General features: G+C 45.1%; 1 protein-coding gene across 1 annotated transcript in view; it reads right to left on the reverse strand.

The window, feature by feature from the left end:
• Positions 1–23161, reverse strand: part of PCNXL2 (pecanex-like 2 (Drosophila)) — a 320055-nt gene that overhangs the window by 35512 nt on the left and 261382 nt on the right. The window contains 4 exon segments of the mRNA XM_011935752.1: positions 3485–3698; positions 12677–12805; positions 14948–15181; positions 22421–22674. Coding sequence (XP_011791142.1) covers positions 3485–3698; positions 12677–12805; positions 14948–15181; positions 22421–22674 — 831 coding nt within the window.

Raw genomic sequence — 23161 nt, forward strand, 5'->3', positions numbered from 1 at the left:
GAGGGGCATGATACTTGCTCAGAATGGCCTTGCATACGCATAAGAGAAAAAGCTTTCTCCAGATGTAGAGATGGCGATAGTGGAAAAGGAAGATTAACACCCAGACACCCAGAGCAACATCCACAAAAGAGAAGAGCCAGGAATCGCAGGCATCAGCCTAGTGTTTGCCCAGCTGCATGTGCCCCGCAGCCATCAACTGCTCACTCACCAGCAGAAGAAAGGCAGCCTGTGGAGGCTGCCTTTCTAAGAGGCTTGAGTTCCATCAAAGGCCACCAACAATGGATATTTTCCCTGTCATTTCTATTTTCAGAGAAAATGAGACATTGGGGTGCTTCCTGCTGTTCCATTACTGAAATGATTCTCAATGTAGAAAACAAAGTCTGAGTTAGAATTCCACTAGATTGGGGATATTATCCCCAGCACCTTAGAGATCAAGGCATCCTAAAAGGAAGGTGTTTCATTACCTGGGTTTTTCCCCCGAGAGAATGAAGAGGGGAAGGTGGTGAGCTGTGACAAGCCAAGCCGGGGTGGGCGGCAGCAGAGGTCTGTGGGACACCTGCAGCACATTTCTGTTGGAGCTTCACAGGGCTATGTCTTTTCAAAGCTCTTTTGAGAAATGACAGGCTCCCACCCTCAAGCCAACAGCTGGAGCTGGGCTTTTATTACTGGGAAATAGTGTTGCATCTGAGTCATTCAAGGTTGGCCTTCCTGGGGACTAAAACAGCCCCCACTCCCAGCCCTGCGGAGGATGTCAGTGAAGCAGGTCATCTTATCATAGTCGGTCAGCTGGGAAGTCAGTGGTGTGGGATTACACAGGGGCAGAGAGGGCAGGCAGGGCCCTGAAAAAACCTGGCACATGTGTAATCGTGTGTTAGGGGAGCATGTTCACACATAGAAGACCAAAGACGATGGCACTGAGATAAGCTGGCACTAGCTTCCATGGCACCATGGAAGTGCTAAATACTGTCATAAATAAAAACAGCACTAGAAAAATGTCATGCTTTCAGATGATGATGAGGAGCTAACACTAGAGTACATTTCCTTTTTAACTGGAAAAAGCTGGAGTATATTGCGTAGGCTGTAACACTGCGCTACTCATTGCAGAATGAATCCATCACTTGCTGTTCTTCTGCTTCCTCACCCACTTCCTGTGACATAGCTGGTGGCTATGCGTGTAGAGGGGAGGCTGGAGCCTCAGTGCAAAGCACAGTTGTTTACAACTTTCCTGGAAATGGCTGTTCTCTGGCTGGAGGCTGGTGCCATTTCCACGATGCCCAGGACAGCCCCCACCACAAAGAACCACATAGCTCAAAATGTCTATAGTGCCGCTGCTGAGAAACCCTGCTTTTTCAGAAAGACAGAGTAGCAGTGGAGGAGAAGTCTCCAAGTATTGGACAATGGGATCCTTATCTTAAGTCTTAATGAACCTTGGGATGCAGAGAGAAACAGCTCTAATGTGGGGATAGTTTCTGCAGGACTCACAGGGGGATCTCCAGCACAATGACTGATTTGTTCATTTTAGTTAATTGCCAAACAGGCCTGTACATACTATGTTATTTACAGATTAGCAATGTGAAGCGCCTTCTGCTGCCGCGCACTGCCATAAACGGAACGCTTGTAGAACATATGTAAACAATTAAGTGTGATTTACTGGCTGGGTGTCCCATGTTTACAGAGATACTCAGAGAGTGTGTGTGCCCGTCTACCTAAGTCACTGTCCCAGGCTCAGTAGCATCTCCACCTCGGGGACTGCAGCAAGGTCTCTTCATGTGTGCCTTATTCCTCTCTGTGGAATCCAGCAACCACACACCGGTTTCACAGTCAATCCCATGCTCCTGACCACACTCTCCTTGTTAGTTCCCCAAACAAAAACAACGATCCAAAGGCGAGTACAGTGGCACATGCCTGTAGTTTCAGCGAAGTGGAAGGCTGATGTGGGGAGTTCAAAGATGTAGTGCATTCTGATGGCACCTGTGAGTAGCCATTGTACTCCAGCTTGGGCAACATAGTGATGTCCTGTCTCTTAAAACACACACACACACTAAAAAAACAGCACAGTGTTCTAGATGACTAGCACCATATCTGAGTAACTAAAAGTGAAACAGAAGGAAACGCTCTCCATTTGTATGGTGACTTGTGGGTTACTAAGTGCTTTCCAGTCCATAGGCGCCTCTCATTCTCACAGATGTATGATGTAATTATTATAGCCCTTCCATATGAGAAGAAACAGGCCAGAAAAAGTTGAGAGAGTAAAATGGGTTGGAACAAATACTCAGTATTTTATGCCACACTGAGGAAGCACAGAAGAAAACACACAGCTGCTTCCAGGCCACCTACCTCTCTAGCAAACATGGAGTTGTTTTATAATGTGTAACTAGAGTCATCTTCTTCTTTATAATTTACTCTTTTGAGACGGAGTCTCTCTCTGTTGCCCAGGCTGGAGTGCTGTGGTGTGATCTCAACTCACTGCAACCTCCACCTCCCAGGTTCAAGTGATTCTCGCACCTCAGCCTCCCAAGTAGCTGGGATTACAGGCATCTGCCATCATCCTCAACTAATTTTTGTGTTTTTATTAGAGACAGTGTTCCACCACATTGGCCAGGCCGGTCTTGAACCCGTGACCTCAGGTGATCTGCCCACCTTGGCCTCCCAAAGTGCTGAGATTACAGGCGTGAGCCACCACGTCTGGCCCTGAGTCATCTTCTTAAAGGCCTGCTCAGAGCTGTGTGAGAATGAACTAATCCCTTTAAAGGCTTCAGTTGAGCCACAACACTGAAAGTGCTGTGAGTATAGTTCTTGAACTCATCCCCATCTCATCCTCCTAATTGGTGTGTATACTCTGCACAGACCCTGAATTGAGAGTGTATTAATACTGCTTTCATAAACTCTTTATCCAGGAAGTTACTCCATTGGCTCTAAAATCAAGACAACCCCTGGTTGGGATCCCAGCTCTCTCCTACCTGGTAAAGAACATTCAGAAAAAACACTCGGTAAAGAACACGTGATGTCCCCCAAATAGCTCCAAGGTGCTTCACTTCCTCTAAAGTTCAGGTGCTGCACTGAGAGGCAGCATATGGGCCTACAGGGTTGGAGGGATGGGAGCCAGGAGCTCCAAACTGAAGCTTAAATCTTGGCTCTGATGCTTGTCTCTTGCCCTCATTATCATCAATTTCTTTCTGTGTTCACTCGTATGATCAATTACTGCCAGGCATAGTTAGAGACTTGGTGAGGGTCTTGCTAGGAATTTCTTTCCATGGGTGACCCAGTGCACAAGTGGGGTCTGCAGACAATGGGTGCCTGTTGGTGAGGGGGTGGGACAATTCCAAATACACCCCAGTGTCCAGCGTTCACCTTGTCCTACGGGATCAAAGCCTGTGTCCTCAGTGACTCAGTAGATGTGTCCAAGTGAGCTGGGTATGGAGGGTGCACAGTGGCAGCACCTCCTATGGCAAAGGCACTGGGCTGGCAGGAAAGGGCAAGATGCCATCCCAGGGGTGGAGCATCCCTGAGCTCAGGCCACACTGAACATCAGAGCCATGATGCCCGCAGCAGGCGCCGTCAGCAGCTCTCAGCATCACAACCCAGCACAGGACCAGGTCCACAAGGAAGCGTGCGTAGGTGAGAAGGTGGATGCCCTGGAGCAGCCGGGCCACCCCAGGGAAGTGTCCATGCAGAGCTGGGGAGAGTGTGGTGCGTTCCTGCAGAGCGGATGGAGATTAACTGCTGGGAGATGTTGTGGACAGCGGGACAGTGTGGCCAGTAGGAGCGAGGACTCTGGAGTCTGGGCATGACTCTGTGGTGAGACCCGCACAAATCACTTCTCTGTGCTTCAGATATCCCAGCTGTGAAATCGAGCCAATAATACCTATCGCATCCTCTCTCATGCTTTCAGAGAAGACGAAACGCATTAACTCTCCTAACTCGCATTAGCACTCTGCCCAGTACCCAGTGGGCACCGCTGTAAGTGTTCACTGATACTGTTATTGTTATTTTCACCCCTGAACTAGTATATTTCACTAGTCAATATCCAGGCCACCGTGGCTTCAAACTAAGCACGTTTGAATTGCAAAATCTCATATAATCACTGAAAATAAATTATGTTGGCTAAAGGATTTCAGTGATATTGGTGATATTGCTTCAAATAAATCGTAAGTGTGAAATAATAATTAACAAAAGAGAAATAACTAAAATGCAAATTTTAATTAAAAATATATTTTGAAAGTATGTTTCACCTCATGATGTTTTGGCAGCAATAGTTCTCTGCTCGGAGGCTCCACATCAAGCGGATCAACTACTACTGTCTGGTGCAAAATCCTGCATAAGCCCGGCCTGATGACCAGGGCTGGGCTGGCTATAGAAGAATCAATCACTCGGCAGCTTGTTCAAAATCACAGACTTCCAAACTCAAGATCTAGAGAGTCCATGCCACTGGTTTGCGATGGAGTTTGGGGTCTGTGTTCTGATCAGGCTCCCTCGGTGATTCTGAGGTTTGGAGTCACGGGACCAGAGAACCCGTGGTCTCCTAAAGACGCCAAGACATTTCAGAGAAGCAGGGAGCTGGAACCTGGAGGAAAGCCCATACGCCAGGCCGGGGTGGGAGGGGCCTTGCCACACTGCATTAGAATTTAAGGTTCCAGAAACTTCTGCTCCTTTGTAGGCTATCATTTTTTTTCCCCTATGCTTTAAACTTAGATATTTTTTTCAAGTTCCAAGATTGTGATTTTAGCTGATAACATGATTTTAATCTCCTAGGTCAGATCTTGCATCCTGTTTATTAGATTCTGATTTCTGAGTTTCCTCAGTCTGGCAAATGGACCTTAATTTCCTTTACAAGATGATCTGCTGTGACATGACAGCTGGCCCCAGTGTGAGGCCTCATCTCCAGTGGAAGTTCAGGAGGAGAAGTTGAGATGGTGTCCTAGATTTCTGAAGAGAATATTTCCTCAACACGCTGTGAGTGGGAGGAGTATGTAGATGGTAGATGAAGTGACCTCAGACCACAACAGTGACCTCCTGCCACAAGGCAGCATGCCAGGGGTTGGCAGAGCACACTTCGGTTTGGCTTGTTTCCCTATCACTTTTCAAGATCAAATGTGCCTTAAATTTTCTATCCTCTTAGAAGCTTACTCTACTCTGAGTCAGTAAATTTTCTTTTGCAAACAAACCTGTTGCTTCTGTAAAATGCAGCCATCTTCTCCTAACCTCTATAGATGGAGCATCAGCTAGAGTCTGCCTCATCGCCTTTCATGTATTTGAAGACAGTAATCCAACCATCTCATAGCCTCTGTGGTCACTGAAACTATTTTGACTTCCTACTAAAACACCTCATTATATCTGGATGGCTTTCTTCAGCCGGAGACACAGTTTTCCAAGAAGGTATGTCTCAAACCTTAAATCTAAAAAATGTAAGTGTTTTCTTGTCACAACCATATGAACCCATTCCATCTCCATAACATATCAACATTTTATGTGAAGACAATTTAGATAAAGGTAGTCTGTTGCTCACTTGTATTTGGCATCTCATTTAAGATGATTTTAAATTTACTCGTCTTCCCTAATTTTGCATGCATATATTTTCCTTTCTTCAGGACTATCCATCAAATCTATGTCACTTTTGTAAAGTCAAGACATTTCCCCCAACAAATCCGTCAAGTGAAGCATATCTTTAAGACCTACCTGGGGAGCCAGCGTTCACCATCACCTGATGTCCTTTAGCACTAACTATGTAAAAATGACTTGTTGCGTCTCCTACAGTACACCTAAGGACACACTCCCCATTTAAAAATTATTCAACCATAGAGCACTATGCAAACACACACAATTATGAGCCATTCTTACTTTGCACTTGAATATAATCATACTAAGTAAAAGATTAGCACATTGAGGCTGGGTGCGGTGGCTCACGCCTGTAATCCCAGCACTTTTGGAGGCCGAGACGGGCAAATCACCAGGTCAGGAGTTTGAGACCATCCTGGCTAACACGGTGAAACCCTGTCTCTGCTAAAAATACAAAAATTAGTCGGGTGCGGTGGTGGGCGCCTGTAGTCCCAGCTACATGGGAGGCTGAGGCAGGAGAATCGCGTGAATTCGGGAGGCGGAGCTTGCAGTGAGTGGAGATTACACCACTGCACTCCAACGTGGGTGACAGAGAAAGACTCCATCTCAAACAAACAAAAAAAAAAGATTAGCACATTGAATCCATCATTGTATAAAAACAGTAATATGACCAAGTAGAGTTTATCTTGGAATTGTAAGGGTGTTTCAACATGAGGAAATCTACTAATGTAACACAACATTAATAGATTAAAGGAGAAGAATAATATCATCTGAATTATGGCCCCCAACACTATACAAATTCAACATCCTTTTTTTTTTTCTTGAGACAGAGTCTCACTCTGTCGCCCAGGCTGGAATGCAGTGGCATGATCTTGGCTCACTGCAACCTCCACCTCCCAGGTTCAAGCAATTCTCCTGCCTCAGCCTCCCATGTAGCTGGGACTACAGGCACCGGCCACCAGGCATGGCTATTTTTTGCATTTTTAGTAGAGACAGGGTTTCACCATGTTGGTCAGGCTGGTCTTGAACTCCCGACCTCAGGTGATCCGCCTGCCTCAGTATCCCAAAGTGCTGGGATTACAGGCGTGAGCCACCACGCTCGGCTTCAACATCCTTTCTTGATAAAGCTTTAGCAAGCTAGGAAAAGAAAGAAACTCCCTGCCTTCATAACAGTAGTTTCATAGAAACCTAAACCAAACCCCATTTTAAAAATTAATTTTAATTTTAAGTTCCATGGTATATGTGCAGGATGAGCAGGTTTGTTACACAGGTAAATGTGTGCAGTGGTGCCAAACCCCATTTTCAATGCGCAAATATTAGGTTCATTCCCATTAATGTCTGGATTAGGCCAAGGATGCTGTGGTAGGCAGAATAATGGCCCCCAAGGATGCCCATGTCCTAATCCCTGAAACCTGTGAGTAGGTTACCTTACAAGGCAAAAGGAATTCTGTAGATGTGATTAAATTGAGGATCTTAAAATGAGGAGAGTATCTGGGTGGGTCCAATGTAATCATAAGGAAGTGAACGAGGAAGGCAGAACCCTGTGTTCAAGTCAGAGAGATTTCAGGATGCAACACTGCTGGCTTTGAAGATGAAAGGGGCCACAGGGATGTAAGCAGCCTCTAGAAAAGGAACGGATTTTCCCCTCAGAGCCTCCTTCTGGAGGGGATGGAAGCTCCACAGTCTTGAAGACACCATGACTATAGTCTGCTGAAATCCATTTAGGACCCCTGACCTCTGAGACTGAAATATACTGAATGTATACTGCTTTAAGTCACCAAGTGTGTTGTAACTTGTTATAGCAGCAGTGCAGCATCAGATGCCGAACTGCAAAGTGGTGCTGGGGGCCTCAGCCAGTCCACTAAGAAAAAGAATGGAGTTATAAACCTTGAAAAGAAAAAGAGTCAAACTGTCACCATTTTTAGATATGTTTTTCTTTCCACCAGAAAATCAGATAATTAATTGAAATATTATTATGTTAATAACAGAGTTCAGTAGAAGTGCTCAGAATGGGATAAATCTTAAAAAATAACTTCCTGGACACTAGAAGTAACCAATTGAAAAATGTGAGAGAAGAAATGGTTCTTCTCTCACAATCACAATAAAACTGTAAAATACTTAGAAACAACCCCTTTGTAGGGACATGGATGCAGCTGGAAACCATCATTCTTAGCAAACTATCACAAGAACAGAAAACCAAACACCGCATGTTCTCACTCATAGTGAGATCACTTGGACTCGGGAAGGGGAACATCACACACCGGGGCCTATCATGGGGAGGGGGGAGGGGGGAGGGATTGCACTGGGAGTTATACCTGATGTAAATGACGAGTTGATGGGTGCTGACGAGTTGATGGGTGCAGCACACCAACATGGCACAAGTATACATATGTAACAAACCTGCACGTTATGCACATGTACCCTAGAACTTAAAGTATAACAATAATAATAAAAAAAGAAAATAAATAAAATAAAATAAAAACAACAACAAAAAAATAAATTACAAATCTCCAAAAATGATAAAATTTTACCAAAGGAGTTTTAAAACTGAGCAATCAGAAAGATACACCATATTATTAAATAATGCTCATTTTGTTTTCTCAAATTAATCTGTGTATTAAATACAATCTCCATCAAAATTCCAATGGAAATTCTAAAACTTTACCTTGAAGAGAAAATGAGCAAGACTAGCATGCCAACAGAAAACTATAAAAGACAAGAAGAAAGTAAAGACAGGAGGACTTGGCTTATCAGATGTCAGAACAATGTATCACTCCAGTAAACCAAACAGTATGGCATCATTGTAAGAATGGACAAATTGAGCACTTTAGCAGAAGCAAACCCAGAAGTACTCCATTTATGTACGGGGATGTAGTATCTAGCAAAAGTGGTACTTCAAGTCAGTGATAATTTTTACTAATTAATTAATGATGAGATACCAAATATAAATGACCAATAAACATGAGGAAAGATTCTTATTCCTCACTGTTAATAGAAATGTAAGTTCAGTTAAGAACAAGATATCATTTTTTATCCCTACTCACAGGTTTCAGAGATTAGGACATGGGCATCCTTGGAGGCCATTAATCTGCCTATCACAGCATAATCTGGACATGAATGGGAATGAGTCTAATATTTTAGCATTGAAAATGGGGTTTGGCACCATTGCACACATTTACCTAGAGACTAGAAAAATCCGAAGCAATGGAACGCCCAGCATTAGTGAGCACATGGCAAAACACTATTGTTAAAAGTGCACGTTGGGGCCGGGCGCGGTGGCTCAAGCCTGTGATCCCAGCACTCTGGGAGGCCGAGATGGGCGGATCACGAGGTCAGCAGATCGAGACCATCCTGGCTAACATGGTGAAACCCCGTCTCTACCAAAAAATACAAAAAACTAGCCGGGCGAGGTGGCGGGCGCCTGTAGTCCCAGCTACTCTGGAGGCTGAGGCAGGAAAATGGCGTGAACCCGGGAGGCGGAGCTTGCAGTGAGCTGAGATCTGGCCACTGCACTCCAGCCTAGGCGACAGAGTGAGACTCCGTCTCAAAAAAAAAAAAAAAAAAAGTGCACGTTGGAACAGCTTTTTTGGAAAGCAAAGCAATTTGAGTATATTTATGATATTATGATTGTACATATACATAATGATTTTATTTTATTTAAATATTAAATATATTAAATTTTTATTATTTGATTATTATTTATGATATTATGATTTGATAGATAGATAGGTTTTCATCCACATTTCCAGGCTTATAACTCCCACAACTCTTGTTATAGTCCTTTGTTATAATGCGGGGGCACTTCCAGCCTTAGAAGCAGGCCTCATGAAACAGAATCTCTCTCTGTGACCTCCTGTTCTCCTTTTACCTGGCCAAGGCAAGACTCGAATCTGACAGTGGGTCATAAGACCCTCATTCCAGAAAAGGCACTGTCCCATATTCTGGAGAAAAGAATGCTGCACAGAGAGGCCAAGAAGAATCTGAGCAGCCGGCCTTGCTGGGTTTAGGTAAAGCCCTTGGTGCCCAATCATATTTCTGCACAGCTGTCCAAGTTTCAGTCATGGACAACCAATGATGCTCCATCACAGGCCCAAAGGACGCACAGTTCCAGGAGCTTCTAGAGAGTGAACACGTGCAGGTAGATAGGAAGGTGAAGAAGAATTCATCCACCTGCCTGGAGAGTGGCGCACCCCAGCTTCACAGGGATGGAAGCTCCTGTGCTCAAGACCCTTCCAGACCTGGCCCTATGCATCTCTTCATCTGGCTGTTTATTTGTATCCTTTAAAATATCCTTCATAATAAACCAGTAAATTTGTTTCCCTGGATTCTGTGAGCTGCTCTAGCAAATTAATTGACCCCAAAGAGGGAATTGTGGGACCCCCTCAAGTAGAAGCCAGTCGGTCAGAAGTTTGGGCGGCCTAGACTTGTGGGCCTCAACCTTCAACCTGTGGGATCTGACACCAGCTCTGGTCAGTGTCAGAAGTGAACTGGAGGACACCCAGCTAGTGTGCAGAGCTGCTTGCTTGCAGGGAGTAATCCTATATATTTTGGGGCCACAGAAGTCTTCTGTGTTGATGATTGTTGTTGTTTTTGTGTGAGAAGAGAGGAAAAACATGGTTTGAGAGTTTTTCCCTAAACAGTATCTATAAAAATTACCCGTAAAATTTGAGCTCTGGAGACTATTTTTTTCAAGTCAAACTATTTATGGCACCCTAGCAGATTAAATAGAAATCCCAGCTGTCGGTTGAAAAGCGGTGGGGCCCTGCCAGGCTCCAACCTCCCCTCCCATTGCATCCTCCACCCCGATCCCCAGGCATATCCAACCAGGTCAGAACTTCATGACTGCAGACCATGGGCTTAGGGTGGGATGTAAAAGAAGTTGCCTTTTGTAAGCAACAAAACTGAAAGGAAAGTGTCTTGGAGGATCTTTCTATGTGAAAGTGAACCAGTGAAGTGAACTCAGTGAAGTGAACCAGACCCAAATAACCTAGTGTTTCCCTAGAATACTGAGAGGATTCTCCCCAGAGTTACCTCATCACCATGTCTGCAGCAAGTAGAGTTGACATCGAGTATGAGAAACTATCTGAAACAAAGGAAGTCCCATCAAAACAAAGTTTAAAAAAGCAGCTGGTAAGTGTGGCGTTTAATTAAAGAAAAAGAAATAAAGTGGACCAAACAAGAAACGCCTGGATCAGGAATATCTGAACAAGTTACACAAAGAACAAGACTGAAAAAGCCTTTGAAAATGTCTTAGATATGAAATAATATTTGCAACTTGAAGTTTATAAGACATTTCAAATTGATCCAACAAAGGAGCTTTTTGAAATCATCTTCCCAGGTGCTACGAATATCTCAAGAGTCATTTTGTGATTTTAAGTGCAAGATCCTATGAAGCCCTTCTCAAACACTGTTCTCTGCTTACAATTTAATAAGGAGCCTGATCTTGGGGGCTACATCATAATGTTTTATGAAGCCCACAGAGGAGTCGTCTGCTAGACCTGCAGCAATCATCAAGCTTAGTCCCAGATGGCCACAAAGAGAATGCCCTGAGTCCAGTGTGGGACTGAGTCAGGTAAGAGGACAGGGAGAGACTAGAGGCCAGCCAGCTCCTCCCCAGGAGATTGGCCTAAAATAGGCATTAACATGAGACTTTAAGGGTCAGACTTTTGGCATTTCTCACCTGTAAAAAGGATCATGAAATTCTGAGATATGGGAGATGAAAGAGTAGTTGATATCAGAAATTCTAACTACCCTCGGTTCTTACCTGTCTCTCTTGGTGACTTCAGGCTACTGCCTCCAGAGGGAAATGGAAAGCACTGCCAGCCACAACACTTTACCCTTTATCAACTGACAATTCTCACTTGATGATACCTCCCAACAACTTGCCACCAGTGTAGACTCACAGCTGCCCCTTTCAAGAAGGACATTTGGAAACATAGTCAACAAGTCTCCCTGGGCTTGGTTACCTGACAACCCAGAACTGTGAAGGTTGCTAAACAAATAGACAGGTGGGTTTTGCCCTTAACAAGCTTATAATCCCACCTAATGACACAAAACTCACTCAAGTCAATATCAAAAGAACCCCTTTTGCAGAGCACCATCAACAATATAATATAGACACAATGAAGCAAGTCCAAGTAGAAAACATCCCGGGGATGGGGCAGAGGCTAAGTAGAGGCACCCTTTCTTCTCTAAGCTCCCTAGGTTTGTGTTCTCAAGCTTGGCTGCCCACTGACATCACCTGGGAGCTTTCGAAACTTGGAATTTGTGGTCCCACCCACAGACGTGCTGTTAGAATTGATTAAATATCCTGGGAATCAGGATATTTAAAAGCCTGACAGGAGATTTTAATGTGCACATGGGGTTGAGAACCACTCATCAAGATGATTCCACTTTGTGGGCAGGCAGAGTTCAGCACCACGGCCCATAGTGCTGAAAAAGGGGACATCTGTGCAATGGCGGCTGATTTGGGTGATTTGAAGCTGATTGATGAAATTTTAAGAGCAGTTTGGCATGAGTACTGTTTCTTTGGTGGACAACACCACCTGAGTGACACAGGGTGCCAGAGAGCCAGCAAAGTTTGATTTTGTTTTTGTTCTTTAAAAAAGACAGACATGAGCTATTTGCCCACTGAGGGGAGAGACCCAGTAGAGAAATGGTTTGAAAAACAGAAGGAGCATCCAATTCAACAGCGCCCCAAGGAGATGGGGTGAAGTAGGGTCTGGACTAGAGCGCACATGTGAGGATTTTCTTTTATGAAGACAATTAGGGGAAAGGGAACTAACACTGATTGAGCACCAAGTCTGTTAGGTACCGGGCTAGGCACTTCATAGGCATGATTTCATTGAATCTTCCCAGCAAATCTGCAAGGACCTCTGTAACACAGAAGGTCCTATACCCAGAATCCCTGGGTCTTGACTCTTCCATGTGAATGATATTTCCAAATCAAATACTCCAAAAGAGCAGTGATCAAAAAAATGTTCTTGCAGTCTCAACATAATTTATTATGAAAAGAACTATCTGAAAATAGTATAATAAGTCCAGCTTCAAAATAAAGAAAATTATTGACAAAATCTGTCAAACATGTAAAAGTGGGTGCCTGTACCTAAGAGAGTCCAACTTCTCCCCACAGGTACCTCATGGCCATATTGTGAGCAGCCGTTCCCAGAGCTCTCCTCCCCAGGGTGCACAGGGCGAAGGACAGGGTCACCAAGGGAGAGTCCTCGTCACTGTCCAGGGTCTTTGAAGGCTGAAAGAGCAAGAAGTTAACTCAGCTTTCACACAGGTTCCAATATGTACCAACACAGACTCATAAATGTAGAGTGACAGTGGCTTTGTAAGTCAGCCACGTGGTCATCTAGTCCCCTCTAAGATGACCTCACAGACAGGGAATGCGCAGCTTCCTGAAGCAGTTTCTGCTGTGGTTGGACATGAAAAAAATAAATAAATAAATAAAAGTGGAAAAGTTATTTTAGGAGAGAAAAGGACCTACAACATGGGCCGATGACCTGCTTTTCTGGGATTTGAAATATGGCACTTCCGGTCATAAAGATGGGCAGTGATTACAGTCAAATGGGTGCCCACCTTAACACTCTCCAATGCAAAGAAGAGGCATGGTTGAGCAGGGAGAGAAGAAGAACTTGGATCCAGTGTGAAGGAGAGTCCTCTGTTCTCTAACAAGGAGCCCTGTGGGTTGACTGCTTGACTGTAAGTCCACAATCAACAACCAAATTAAAGGCATCTTTCAGCTTGGGCATGGTGGCTCATACCTGCAATCCCAGCACTTTGGGAAGCCAAGGTGGGAGGATCATTTGAGCCCAGCAGTTCAAGACCATCTTGGGCAACATAGCAAAACCCCATCTCCATAAAACATTTTTTAAACATTAGCCAGGTGGCCAGGTGCAGTGGCTCATGCCTGTAATCCCAGCACTTTGGGAGGCTGAGGTGGGCAGATCACCTGAGGTCAGGAGTTCGAGACCAGCCTGGCCAACATAACCAAACCCTGCCTCTACTACAAATACAAAAATTAGCCAGGCATGTTGGTGTGCACCTGTAATCCCAGCTACCCAGGAGGCTGAGGCAGGAGAGTCACTGGAACACGGTGGGGCAGAGGCTGCAGTGAGCCGAGATTGCGCCACTGCACTCTAGCCTGAGCAACAGAGCAAGACTCCATCTCAAAAAATAAATATATAAAAATAATAAATTAGCCAGGCACGGTGGCATGTGCTTCTAGTCCCAGCTACTACGGAGGTTAACACAAGAGGATCACTTGATCCCAGGAGTCTGAGGCTGCAATAAGCTATGATCGTTCTGCTGCACTCCAGCCTAGGGAGAGTGAGACTGTCTTTTAAAAAAAAATGTCCAAAGTCAGCTTAAAAGAAAAAAAAGGGGGGAGAGTGGGAGATGCAGGGGAAATTTAAAGTCAAAATATCTTTTGCAAGGAAAATAAAATAATTTCATGAACCATCTGAGGAATGGACAGAGCCACCATGGAGCTATAGCCGATAACATCAATCAATTCTTTGAATATCTCAACTGCTTAAAGAGGCCTGGCATGAGTTAAGATTATTATCACACCTTCTTCGTGGTTGGTCTGAAGAAAGCAGGTTCTGCCACCTGCTTCTTCTCTCACCTGTTTTTAATCACCCATAAGAAATTCACAGAACTTGGCTAATGTCGTGGTTTGGTTTACTCTCTCTAGCACATGCCACATACTGCATCAGCTGCTGAGGAAGTTGTTTCTAACTCGTACCCCCGTTTTCCAACAACAACCCGTGGACTCAGCTTTTCAAATCCTAAGAAGGAAAGTAAACCCGCTCCCTGCATTTGCTCCCTCCCTCTTCTCCTCCTCCCCTGTCCCCTTCTCCTCTTTTTGTAAACTGTCATAATTCTTGATTATATTTCTAAGAGGCAGGCTTCACTTCCAGAAGTGTTCACAGCACATAAGCAATAACAGCATAGACACACAAAATAATGATGACAGAAGTTGGACCATCTGATTGCTAAATAGAATTTTCATGTCCATGATTCAATACGTTCAGTAAATCCCCCCGATTTCAGCACAGATAGACTTGGCAGGGAAATCCCAAAACGTAATTTTAAACAAAGAAGCTTCAAATGTTTAAAAGTTATAATAGAGGCTTAAAACTTCGCTGGCCCTGAGCACTGCATAAAGGGATCTATACCTTCAAGTGTTCTTCGTTGGAGACATGGTATATTGATTCTCCTATTTAATTTTGCTTACCTTCAATAAACATCTATCCAAATAGTGCTTTTTTTCTATCCTCTATGTTAAAAGTGTACCATAGAATATAAGAAAGAATAGACATTACACTGTTCTTTATTTATTAAACTTACAGTCCATGCCTCAGTCCCCACCTCCCTGACCTACCTCTTGTGTTTTCCGTGCGCAGTGTTGAATCCATTCTAGGTAAACGTTGCAGAAGCTAGCTCGTGTGATCCCCTGGAGACACGGGACGTAGTCATCATCAATGTTAATGTTGAACATTGCAAGGTCACGCTCAATGTAATGCCACTTGGCAAAGGGTTGCAGGGACTTCAGAAGTGACTCATTTTTGATCCAGGAGAGGAGTTTGGGAGACGTTACCATATAGTATATTATACTCTGCAGAGAAAAAGCAAGGTTTTGAGCCCTTACAGCTATTCTAAAGCCAGGAAGATTTTATTTGTTAATTTAATCTTAGAAAGTAAATCAACCTCAGGAAAGTAAGAGACATGAAATCCCTACACGTGGTATCATTTGTATTTTCCGCTGGGTGTAATGCACAGAACCCATTTGAGACATTTCTAAAATGTCCTCTCTTAAGGGTTATCTTAGGGAAGAGGAAAGTGAGAAGAACGTAATGCTAACAGAATGTAACGGAACAGAATTTCTGTGATGAGGAAGAATGACAGTCAGCCACACCCCTTCTGAGAGAAGTACACAGAAGAACCACTTGCTGGGGTTGCTGTAGGCTTTGGTGGGTCCTAGACTAGGCTGATTCAGCTTAAAGAGATTGGGGTAGACCTTCCTCCAGAGCCCTAACCAAAGAGTATTTAATGAACTAAAACAACAGGGTTTTCTGTTTGTTTGTTTGTTTTTTGAGATAGCACTGTCTCTCTCTGATGTCCAGGCTGAAGTGCAGTGGCACAGTCATGGCTCACTGAAGCCTTGAACTCCTGGGCTCAAGCGATCCTCCTGCCTCAGCCTCTAGAGTAACTAGGGCTACAGGTACAAGCCACCATGTCTGGCTAATATTTTAGTTTTTATTTTTGTAGAGACAGGGTCTTGTTGCCCAGTCTGGTCTTGAACCCCTGCCTGAACCTCCCAAAGTGCGAGGATTACAGGTGTGATCCACTGTGCCCAGTCAAAACAACACAGTTCTTATGGAAAGTGTTGACGATGTGAAATTGTTGTCACCTTCACATGCTTAATCCTGAGCGCCTAGACAGTGGACATCTGTGATATGTTCACAAGTAACCCATGTTTCCTTCTTCATCAGACACTGTACTTACGAGTCCCACTTGGGGAAAATGCTTCCCTTGGGCTTGATTATTCTGAGTAACAGGTTTGTGGAAAGCCATTTTGTAGTTTTTGAATAAATTCCTCCATCAAAAAGGCTAGCACCTGGCCTCAAGAAATAGAAATGGGACAGAGGAAATGAAAATCCACACCCGGATCCAAGCTCAGGGTGTGCTGCTGCGGAGTCCCTGCCAGCACGCACCGCCGTTCCATTGTAACAGAAAAATGCAGGTGGTGCTTGGGGCTATTGAGGCTGAGGGGCACCCCTGGAACGACGCTGCACATCTCATCGTGAAATCATGAGGGGCTGGAGGGCTCACAGTGTTTGATGCAAGGAGGCAGGGATGTGTGCTCCTGTTAGAAAGAAACGCTTAATTGACGCTCTTCTATGTTTATAAAAACATATTCTTTTTAAATGAGAAAGCAGAAAACGAATATTGGGTGGATGGAAACAAAGTCTTCAGTGACTGACACCTGTAAGTGGAGTGGGCTGAGAAACCCTTTTCTAGGGGAGCCCCCACCCTCCCTCTCTGGCTCTTCCCTCCATCTGGCTGGGAAATAAAACCCAGAGCTCAAGGCCTCAGGTTGCTTGGGTATCTGGTTTCAAGGATTTTTTTTAGGACTTCAGCAGGTGAAGAGACAGTCTTTGATTTCCACTAAACAACAGCAAACGCATGACTTAGGCTCTCTGCTGTGAGGACTAAGGACAGCCTGGACTTTGGGGAGGTTCATCTGCGGTTCATGGCTTATGCTCTTCCTTCTTTTGGGCACATCTTCTATTACACTCCACAGTCTACCTGTCCCAAAAATGAGGAAGTGGAAAAATGAAATCTGCCGACAATAACTAGAATTCAGTGGCGTGCCTGTTCTCCCATCCTCTGTAACACCCCGCGATAACCATCCCGGCCTCAGGGAGGCCTTCGACATGAGGAGGAAGGAAGAGAGGGAGTGATGGAGAAAGAGGTCAAGGAAGCTGAAGGCAGAGGTGGGAAAGAAAGACATGCTAATGGTGCCCACGTTGCATGGCTGTTCTGAGGTTTAGAATGAGACAATGTATATGAGGAACTTAGCACATGGCCTGGCCCGTTGATATGTGTATAGGTGGAAAAACAGTCATGTCTTTGACATCCGTGACTTACCTCCCCAGCAAGCAGGATGAGCGTGGGACTCAGAGGGGAGGCAGGCAGTGGCGGCAGTAGCAGCAGCCCAGGAGAGGTTGAGGCAGAGGGGCGAGGGAACGGGGATGGCATTAGGGGACAGGAGACCCGTTGTGTCTGTGGTGGTCACCAGAGTGCACATCTGATATTCACAAATAGAAACTTTGAATCTGGAGGGTTTTCTCTTGTCTCCTTGCTGGCTGGATCATTTAAAGACAGTTTAAGTCGTCGGCCCAAAGTTGCAAGCAAAAGAGAGTAACGATGCCCATGTCCACGAGCACCGCTTCTCAGCTGAGCATTACAAAGGGAAGAAAGAAATTTGGTTTCTCTAAATATCTAGCTCTAGTGAACATCTGGTCTAGTTTTTCCCCAATATGGCCTAATCACATACCGGATAGGAATAACAAACAAAGACTGAAAGACAAAAGTGTATGTTTTCATTCATTGCTAGGGAGGAATTAACCCCACAACCGATGAAGTCAGAATAGTTAATGAGGACTTTGAATTCCAGAGGTTAACACTTCCTCCTCTCCTGTCTGGCAAAACCCTGCAGTGCTGACTTCAGAACAGAACCCAGCTTGATGCTCAGCTTTCTAAATCACAGCACCGACACTTCTCACCGGGAGAAAACAGAACCACCCCAAATGCTTGCAAGTCACACCCTATCTCCATTTAATTTAGGCAGAACTTCTGTCATGGAGACATAGTCAATGAACACTGTAAAATCTTTCAGAATCTGTCAGGATGAAGTGGATACAACACTAAGTAAAACTGATAAGTTGGGGCAGTGACAATTGATGCGGTAAACCTAGGCTGTGCTGAAAGCAGGACCCCTCCTGAATAAATTCATGATATCTGGCTCCTCCAGCAGGGATTCTCCTGGTTCCTCATTTTAATTGTAGATCGGCATATTCTTTCAGACAACTCATTCCAGGAAGGGGGGTCTGGCAGGCAAACCAACCTGTCGGGCTGTTCGCGCCTCATTCTGCAAGGCCAGTGATAAGCAGGTCTCCTTTCTAAAAGAGCTGCCCGGAAACAATGGCAGCAGGAGAGCCAGGCCCACACAGAAAGCGGCAGATTCCTTGACTGCTAAGAGGGTTTTAAACACTAATAAATTGAAGAGAGATGGAGGAGGCACGAGGGAAAACCTCAAGTCGCCAGGAAGGAAATGATTTCAAATATATTCACAGAGGGTGGGGGAACTGACCCAGTTTATTAGGATACTTTTAAAAAATCCTTTTGTAGTAAAGGAATTATTTCAAATTTTTCTTCCTTTTAATTTGCCTTTCCAGTAAGAAAATAATAAAGAGAATGAAATCAAACTCTTGAAACTTTAAGTAATTCAGAGCTACAAAGGCAACTTTGTTCATCTAGCAGCCATACCAAAGAAGAAAATAATTTTTTTAACCCCAAAATGCTGTTTCTTCTGTTCTAATAGGCAGTTAGCCCTCCTGAAATTTCCCTTAACTAGCTGCAGCGGGGAATGAGTGCAGGTTCGGAGCCACCCCTTGCTGCATGGCAGGGAAGCACTGAGTCCTGTATTTGGAGGCAACCTCGCAGGATAGGCCTGGCAGTACCAAAGTGAATTAAACATGAGGGCATCATGAGGCCCCATCTGCCCAAAAATCTCAGCCCCATCCTGAGTGCTGACTTGGGAGTTAAGAAAATTCTTGTTTCTGTGGGGCACAATGATGTCTGTAGTAGCTCCAAAGCCTCGTTGTATATCAAATCACTAAGGAAACTTATTAAACAATATAAGTCCTTGTGTCCCAGGAGATGGAGGTTGCAGTGAGCCGAGATCACGCCATTGTACTCCAATCTGGGCAATAGAGTGAGGCTCCGTCTCAAAAAAAAAGGTCCTTGGGTCGCAGCCCAGGCCTATGAAATTTGAATGTGTGAGTAGGACATGGGGATGTGTAATTATCTACCTCACGGGGGAGGAGGGGAGTCTATTCCAGGTTTGCCCTGGCTCTGGCTTGTGAGAGGTGCCATGATAGGTAGCACACCTGTGCACTGCCTGTCTCTCCTAGCCTACCTGCAACTCCCATTTTGCCTTCACTCTCCTTTCTTAAAAAACAGAGTGGAAGGCATTGTTTCCCCACAAGCCAGCTATTACCCAGCAGGTTCTGGGGGGCCCTCCTGAGCCCCCTTCCCTTTGCACATGATCCTGGATTTGTCCAATGGCAAACTGTCATCTTAGAAATCATCTAGGGGACTGGGAGGCGCATTTCCAGCAGTTAGGAAAAAGAAAGGTGAGTATCAACTAGCCGTCCAAGGAAAGAAGGCATCAAAAAGCTGGTCCAGTCATGGAACCCCCAAGGCCTCTGTAAAAACCAACAGGGTTAGTCCAGGGAGGATGGACCCAGAGAGGACATCTCACTCTCACTGCTCCTCCCTTCTCTCCCACTCATGGTGATCTGCTGGCCCCATGGTGATGGGTCGGGCCTGTCCACATGTCTGGCTCATGGAAAGACAGGGATGTGGCTCAATATTGAACCCCGTTCCCACCACCCGTGCCTGTAGCAAGCCACCAGACCCTTGCCTGAATTAGGATCTCTTCTGTCCAGACTGTATGGCCCAGACTCCAAATCTATGTTCCCTGGAACCTTTGTTCACTTAGTACAGAAAAACAAATTGGGCCATGCAATATACAGGTCATCAAGCAGAGCTCTGAGGACCCAAAGAGGACTCAGGTGTGGCTTCTCTGTTTAGGGAATTCCCATAAAGTGAAGCAGGAAAGGTTTGCAGAGGAAGGGGAGGTGAATGTCGGCCATAGCCCTGAAGGGCAGGAAAGCACTGGGCAGCCAGCTGGTGAGGAAGAGCTGTCGGAACTGAGGTTGGAGGAGAAGGTGCGGGCATGTGGGAGGGAGAGGAGGGTCCCTACAGGAGGAGTGAGCAGTGTGCAAGCATGTGGGGCAGGGAGCACAGGTAGTGTGTGCACAGTGTGTACACAAAACAGTGAGAGATGGGGGAAGAGGGGTGGGAAACACAGCCAGTAGCAACAGTGGAGGTCTCAGGGTAGCAGATAAAGAGTCTAGTCTAATTCTTGAGGCAACAGGAAGATATCAACTCCAGGGCTTATCTACACGGCCTGGCCAGACCTACACTGTTAGTCCTTGCTGCCCCCTTCCGGCCACTTGCTTCACTGGCCTGTGAGTCCTCTTGTTTAGTCAGTCCCTGGATCTAGCTGTTCATGCAACCACCCCGTCCTGCCTCCTGAAAACGAAAGGAAATACTCAAGCGACACTTTCCTTGTTGAGGGAGAAAACAGAGATGGCTAGTTCCCATTTATCATCTGCTTTCTCCTTCTTCCGTGAACATACAATTTCATTCTGGGCTCATGGCCACCCGAAGTACACTTGCCAGACCCTCTTCTGGGTGGTATGTGACAATGTTCTGGCTGACGGGATACAGTGGGGAGGATACTGGGCAGCTTCCTAGAACCTCTTTAACAGACAGCTGGTGCGTGCCCTTGGTCTTCATTTTCTGTGTCCTTTACTCTATCCCTTAAAGCCTGTAACTTAAATTGTGGAACTCAAATTTTGGAAGATGGTTGATGATCAACCATCATCAAAGTCCAAGAGAAATAAGCTTCTAACATGCATGCCACTCTTATTTCATGGCTCACTGCCAAATCTAACACAACTGGTATATTGAGTTTGCCTAGAGTTTAGAAATAGAAGATAGGCCATAACTCCCTGGTATGCTTCCCATATCTTCCTCCATTTACATTAGGTTGGACGAAACATGTATAGTTTTGTATGACATTTGAATATAATGTTTTGCACCTCTAGCACACACAAAGATGGCAAGCACAAACGGCTAAATCTGTTGTAAATATGCTGCCACAGAAAAGGGTTTTGCAAACATTTTGTGTAGCAATCACCTAGGGGGATGAGATCTAAGAGTTATTTATCCCCTGACTATCTTTTGTTTCCACGTAGCTTCAGCAGCTATTGTGGATTTTGGGAATCCCCATTACCCAGGCTGGAGTGCAGTGGTGCAATCACAGCCCACTGCAGCCTCAAACTCCTAGACTCAGGCAATTCTCCTGCCTCAGTCTCCTGAGAAGCTGGGACTACAGGTGTGCACCCCATATGTAGCTAATTTTTCATTTTGTTTTTTGTAGAGATGGGGTCTTGTTATGTTGCCTAGGCTGGTCTTGAACTCCTGGGCTCAAACAATCCTGCTGTCTTGGCCTCCCAAAGCTCTGGGATTACAGGCGTGAGCCACCATGCCTGAATTTATTCCAAATTTCTCAATGCCCTTTGTTTGTTAGCTGGTTAAAACTTTAGGTGCCATGTTATCTTTTCATTCTGTGTTTCCTCATTTCTGCTGGACCACCTGTCTCAGCACGCTGGCAGGGACCTTTGTGGTCTCCGATGGATGAGCTTCCTCTTTTTGAACAGCATTAAGATGTGACGCATACCTGTGGGTCATCCAGGACCTCCACCATGCCAAGTCCCCCCAAACCTCCAGCACAGGACCCACAGCAAAGATCTCCTCCGCCACACGGCCCTCGCCTGCCCCTTCCCCTTCAGAAAACACCTCAGCCCCGATGAACACTACACATCCTCAGGCAGGCCCCACACTTGTTTTCCAGGAGACTTACTCCAAACTGCCATGATTTCTGAGGCTGAACACAGATTGGGCAGAGGCAGGCACTGAGCAACTGAAAACATACGTTATTATTCTCCATGTGAGTTAGGAGGAAAGGCTGTCACAGTCAATTCTGACTGGATGGTTTAGCTACTTTTTGAGTTCTCCGTATGAACTTAAAATATAATTCTGGTTCTAAAGTGGACCCTGTGCAGAGCATCTAATCTGACCCTTATAACTCAAACATGGAGGCTTAGTAATATTTCTAGGATATTTAAATTTGTCCTCATCATCAAGACAAGGAAACCAGGCTGTGGTAGAAGAGACAAAGAAAACCTAGATAAGAAAACGAACTGCCTATTGGTGCCTAAGCTTAGGATATGACCAGGGCACAAATCTCAGGTTAATAAAGCAAAGCCCTCTAGGACTTTTCCAAAAGTGACAGTTCCCCAGATGGCTGGGCTTCCAATTCGGAAGCTGAGGATGACAGGCTCAAAATGTAGACTTTCGACAGAGCTTTTTCGGAGCTTCCTGTGCCATCCTAGCATTTCTGCCTTAGACAGGTGTTTGGGAAACAGAGCAATACCTTGATGTAGTAGCGGATGAGGATCCTTCGGAGGTCAAACACCTGCAGCATGGTGGCCGCGTTGTTGTCCAGGATGCTGTAGCCCTCCAGGATGTACTGCGTCCGCGTGATTTCCCAGGTGAGCCAGCGGAGGTGAAAGGCAGCATTGCAGGACAGCAGGTGGGGCAAGTGGCCTGGTTTGCAGCAGCAGCAGCCTCTGTCCTCCTCATCGCCCTCCATGATGGCTTCCACCTCCCTCTGCTGGCAGTAGGTTCCTGGCCGAGCACAAACGTGAAGGAAGTTTGATGAGAAGGCATGCTAGAATGTTCCCTTCAATGGATTTCCCCATGGCTTCATCAGAGGGGAAGAGGCTGAAGGGAGTCGAGGAATCAGGAAATTTGTGTATTCTCAAATAAGTCCCCCAAAGAAGTCGTAATTCTCATAATCATGAACTCTCTTATTCACGCACATTCATTCTGAGTCTTTGTAGAAAATATATTTAAACCATTTAAAAATTTTTATGGAGCTATGAGCTAAATGTCAACACAGAAGAACATCATTTCAGTGGGAGGCAGTAGTCGACAAACAGGTTTTGAAAAAGGTAGTACATACTAGCTACTTGACTTTAGTCCATTCATTTAACCGGTGCAAGCTTGTTTCCTCATCTGTAAAATAGGCTATTGTAAGGATGAAATCAAATGGCATAAGCAAAGTGATTAGTCACCACACAAAAATGGTAGTTGTTCCTATTATTTTTACTAG

The sequence above is a fragment of the Colobus angolensis genome, unplaced genomic scaffold, assembly GCF_000951035.1.
Source record: "Colobus angolensis palliatus isolate OR3802 unplaced genomic scaffold, Cang.pa_1.0 Scaffold148, whole genome shotgun sequence".
NCBI classification, from domain to species: Eukaryota; Metazoa; Chordata; class Mammalia; order Primates; family Cercopithecidae; genus Colobus; species Colobus angolensis.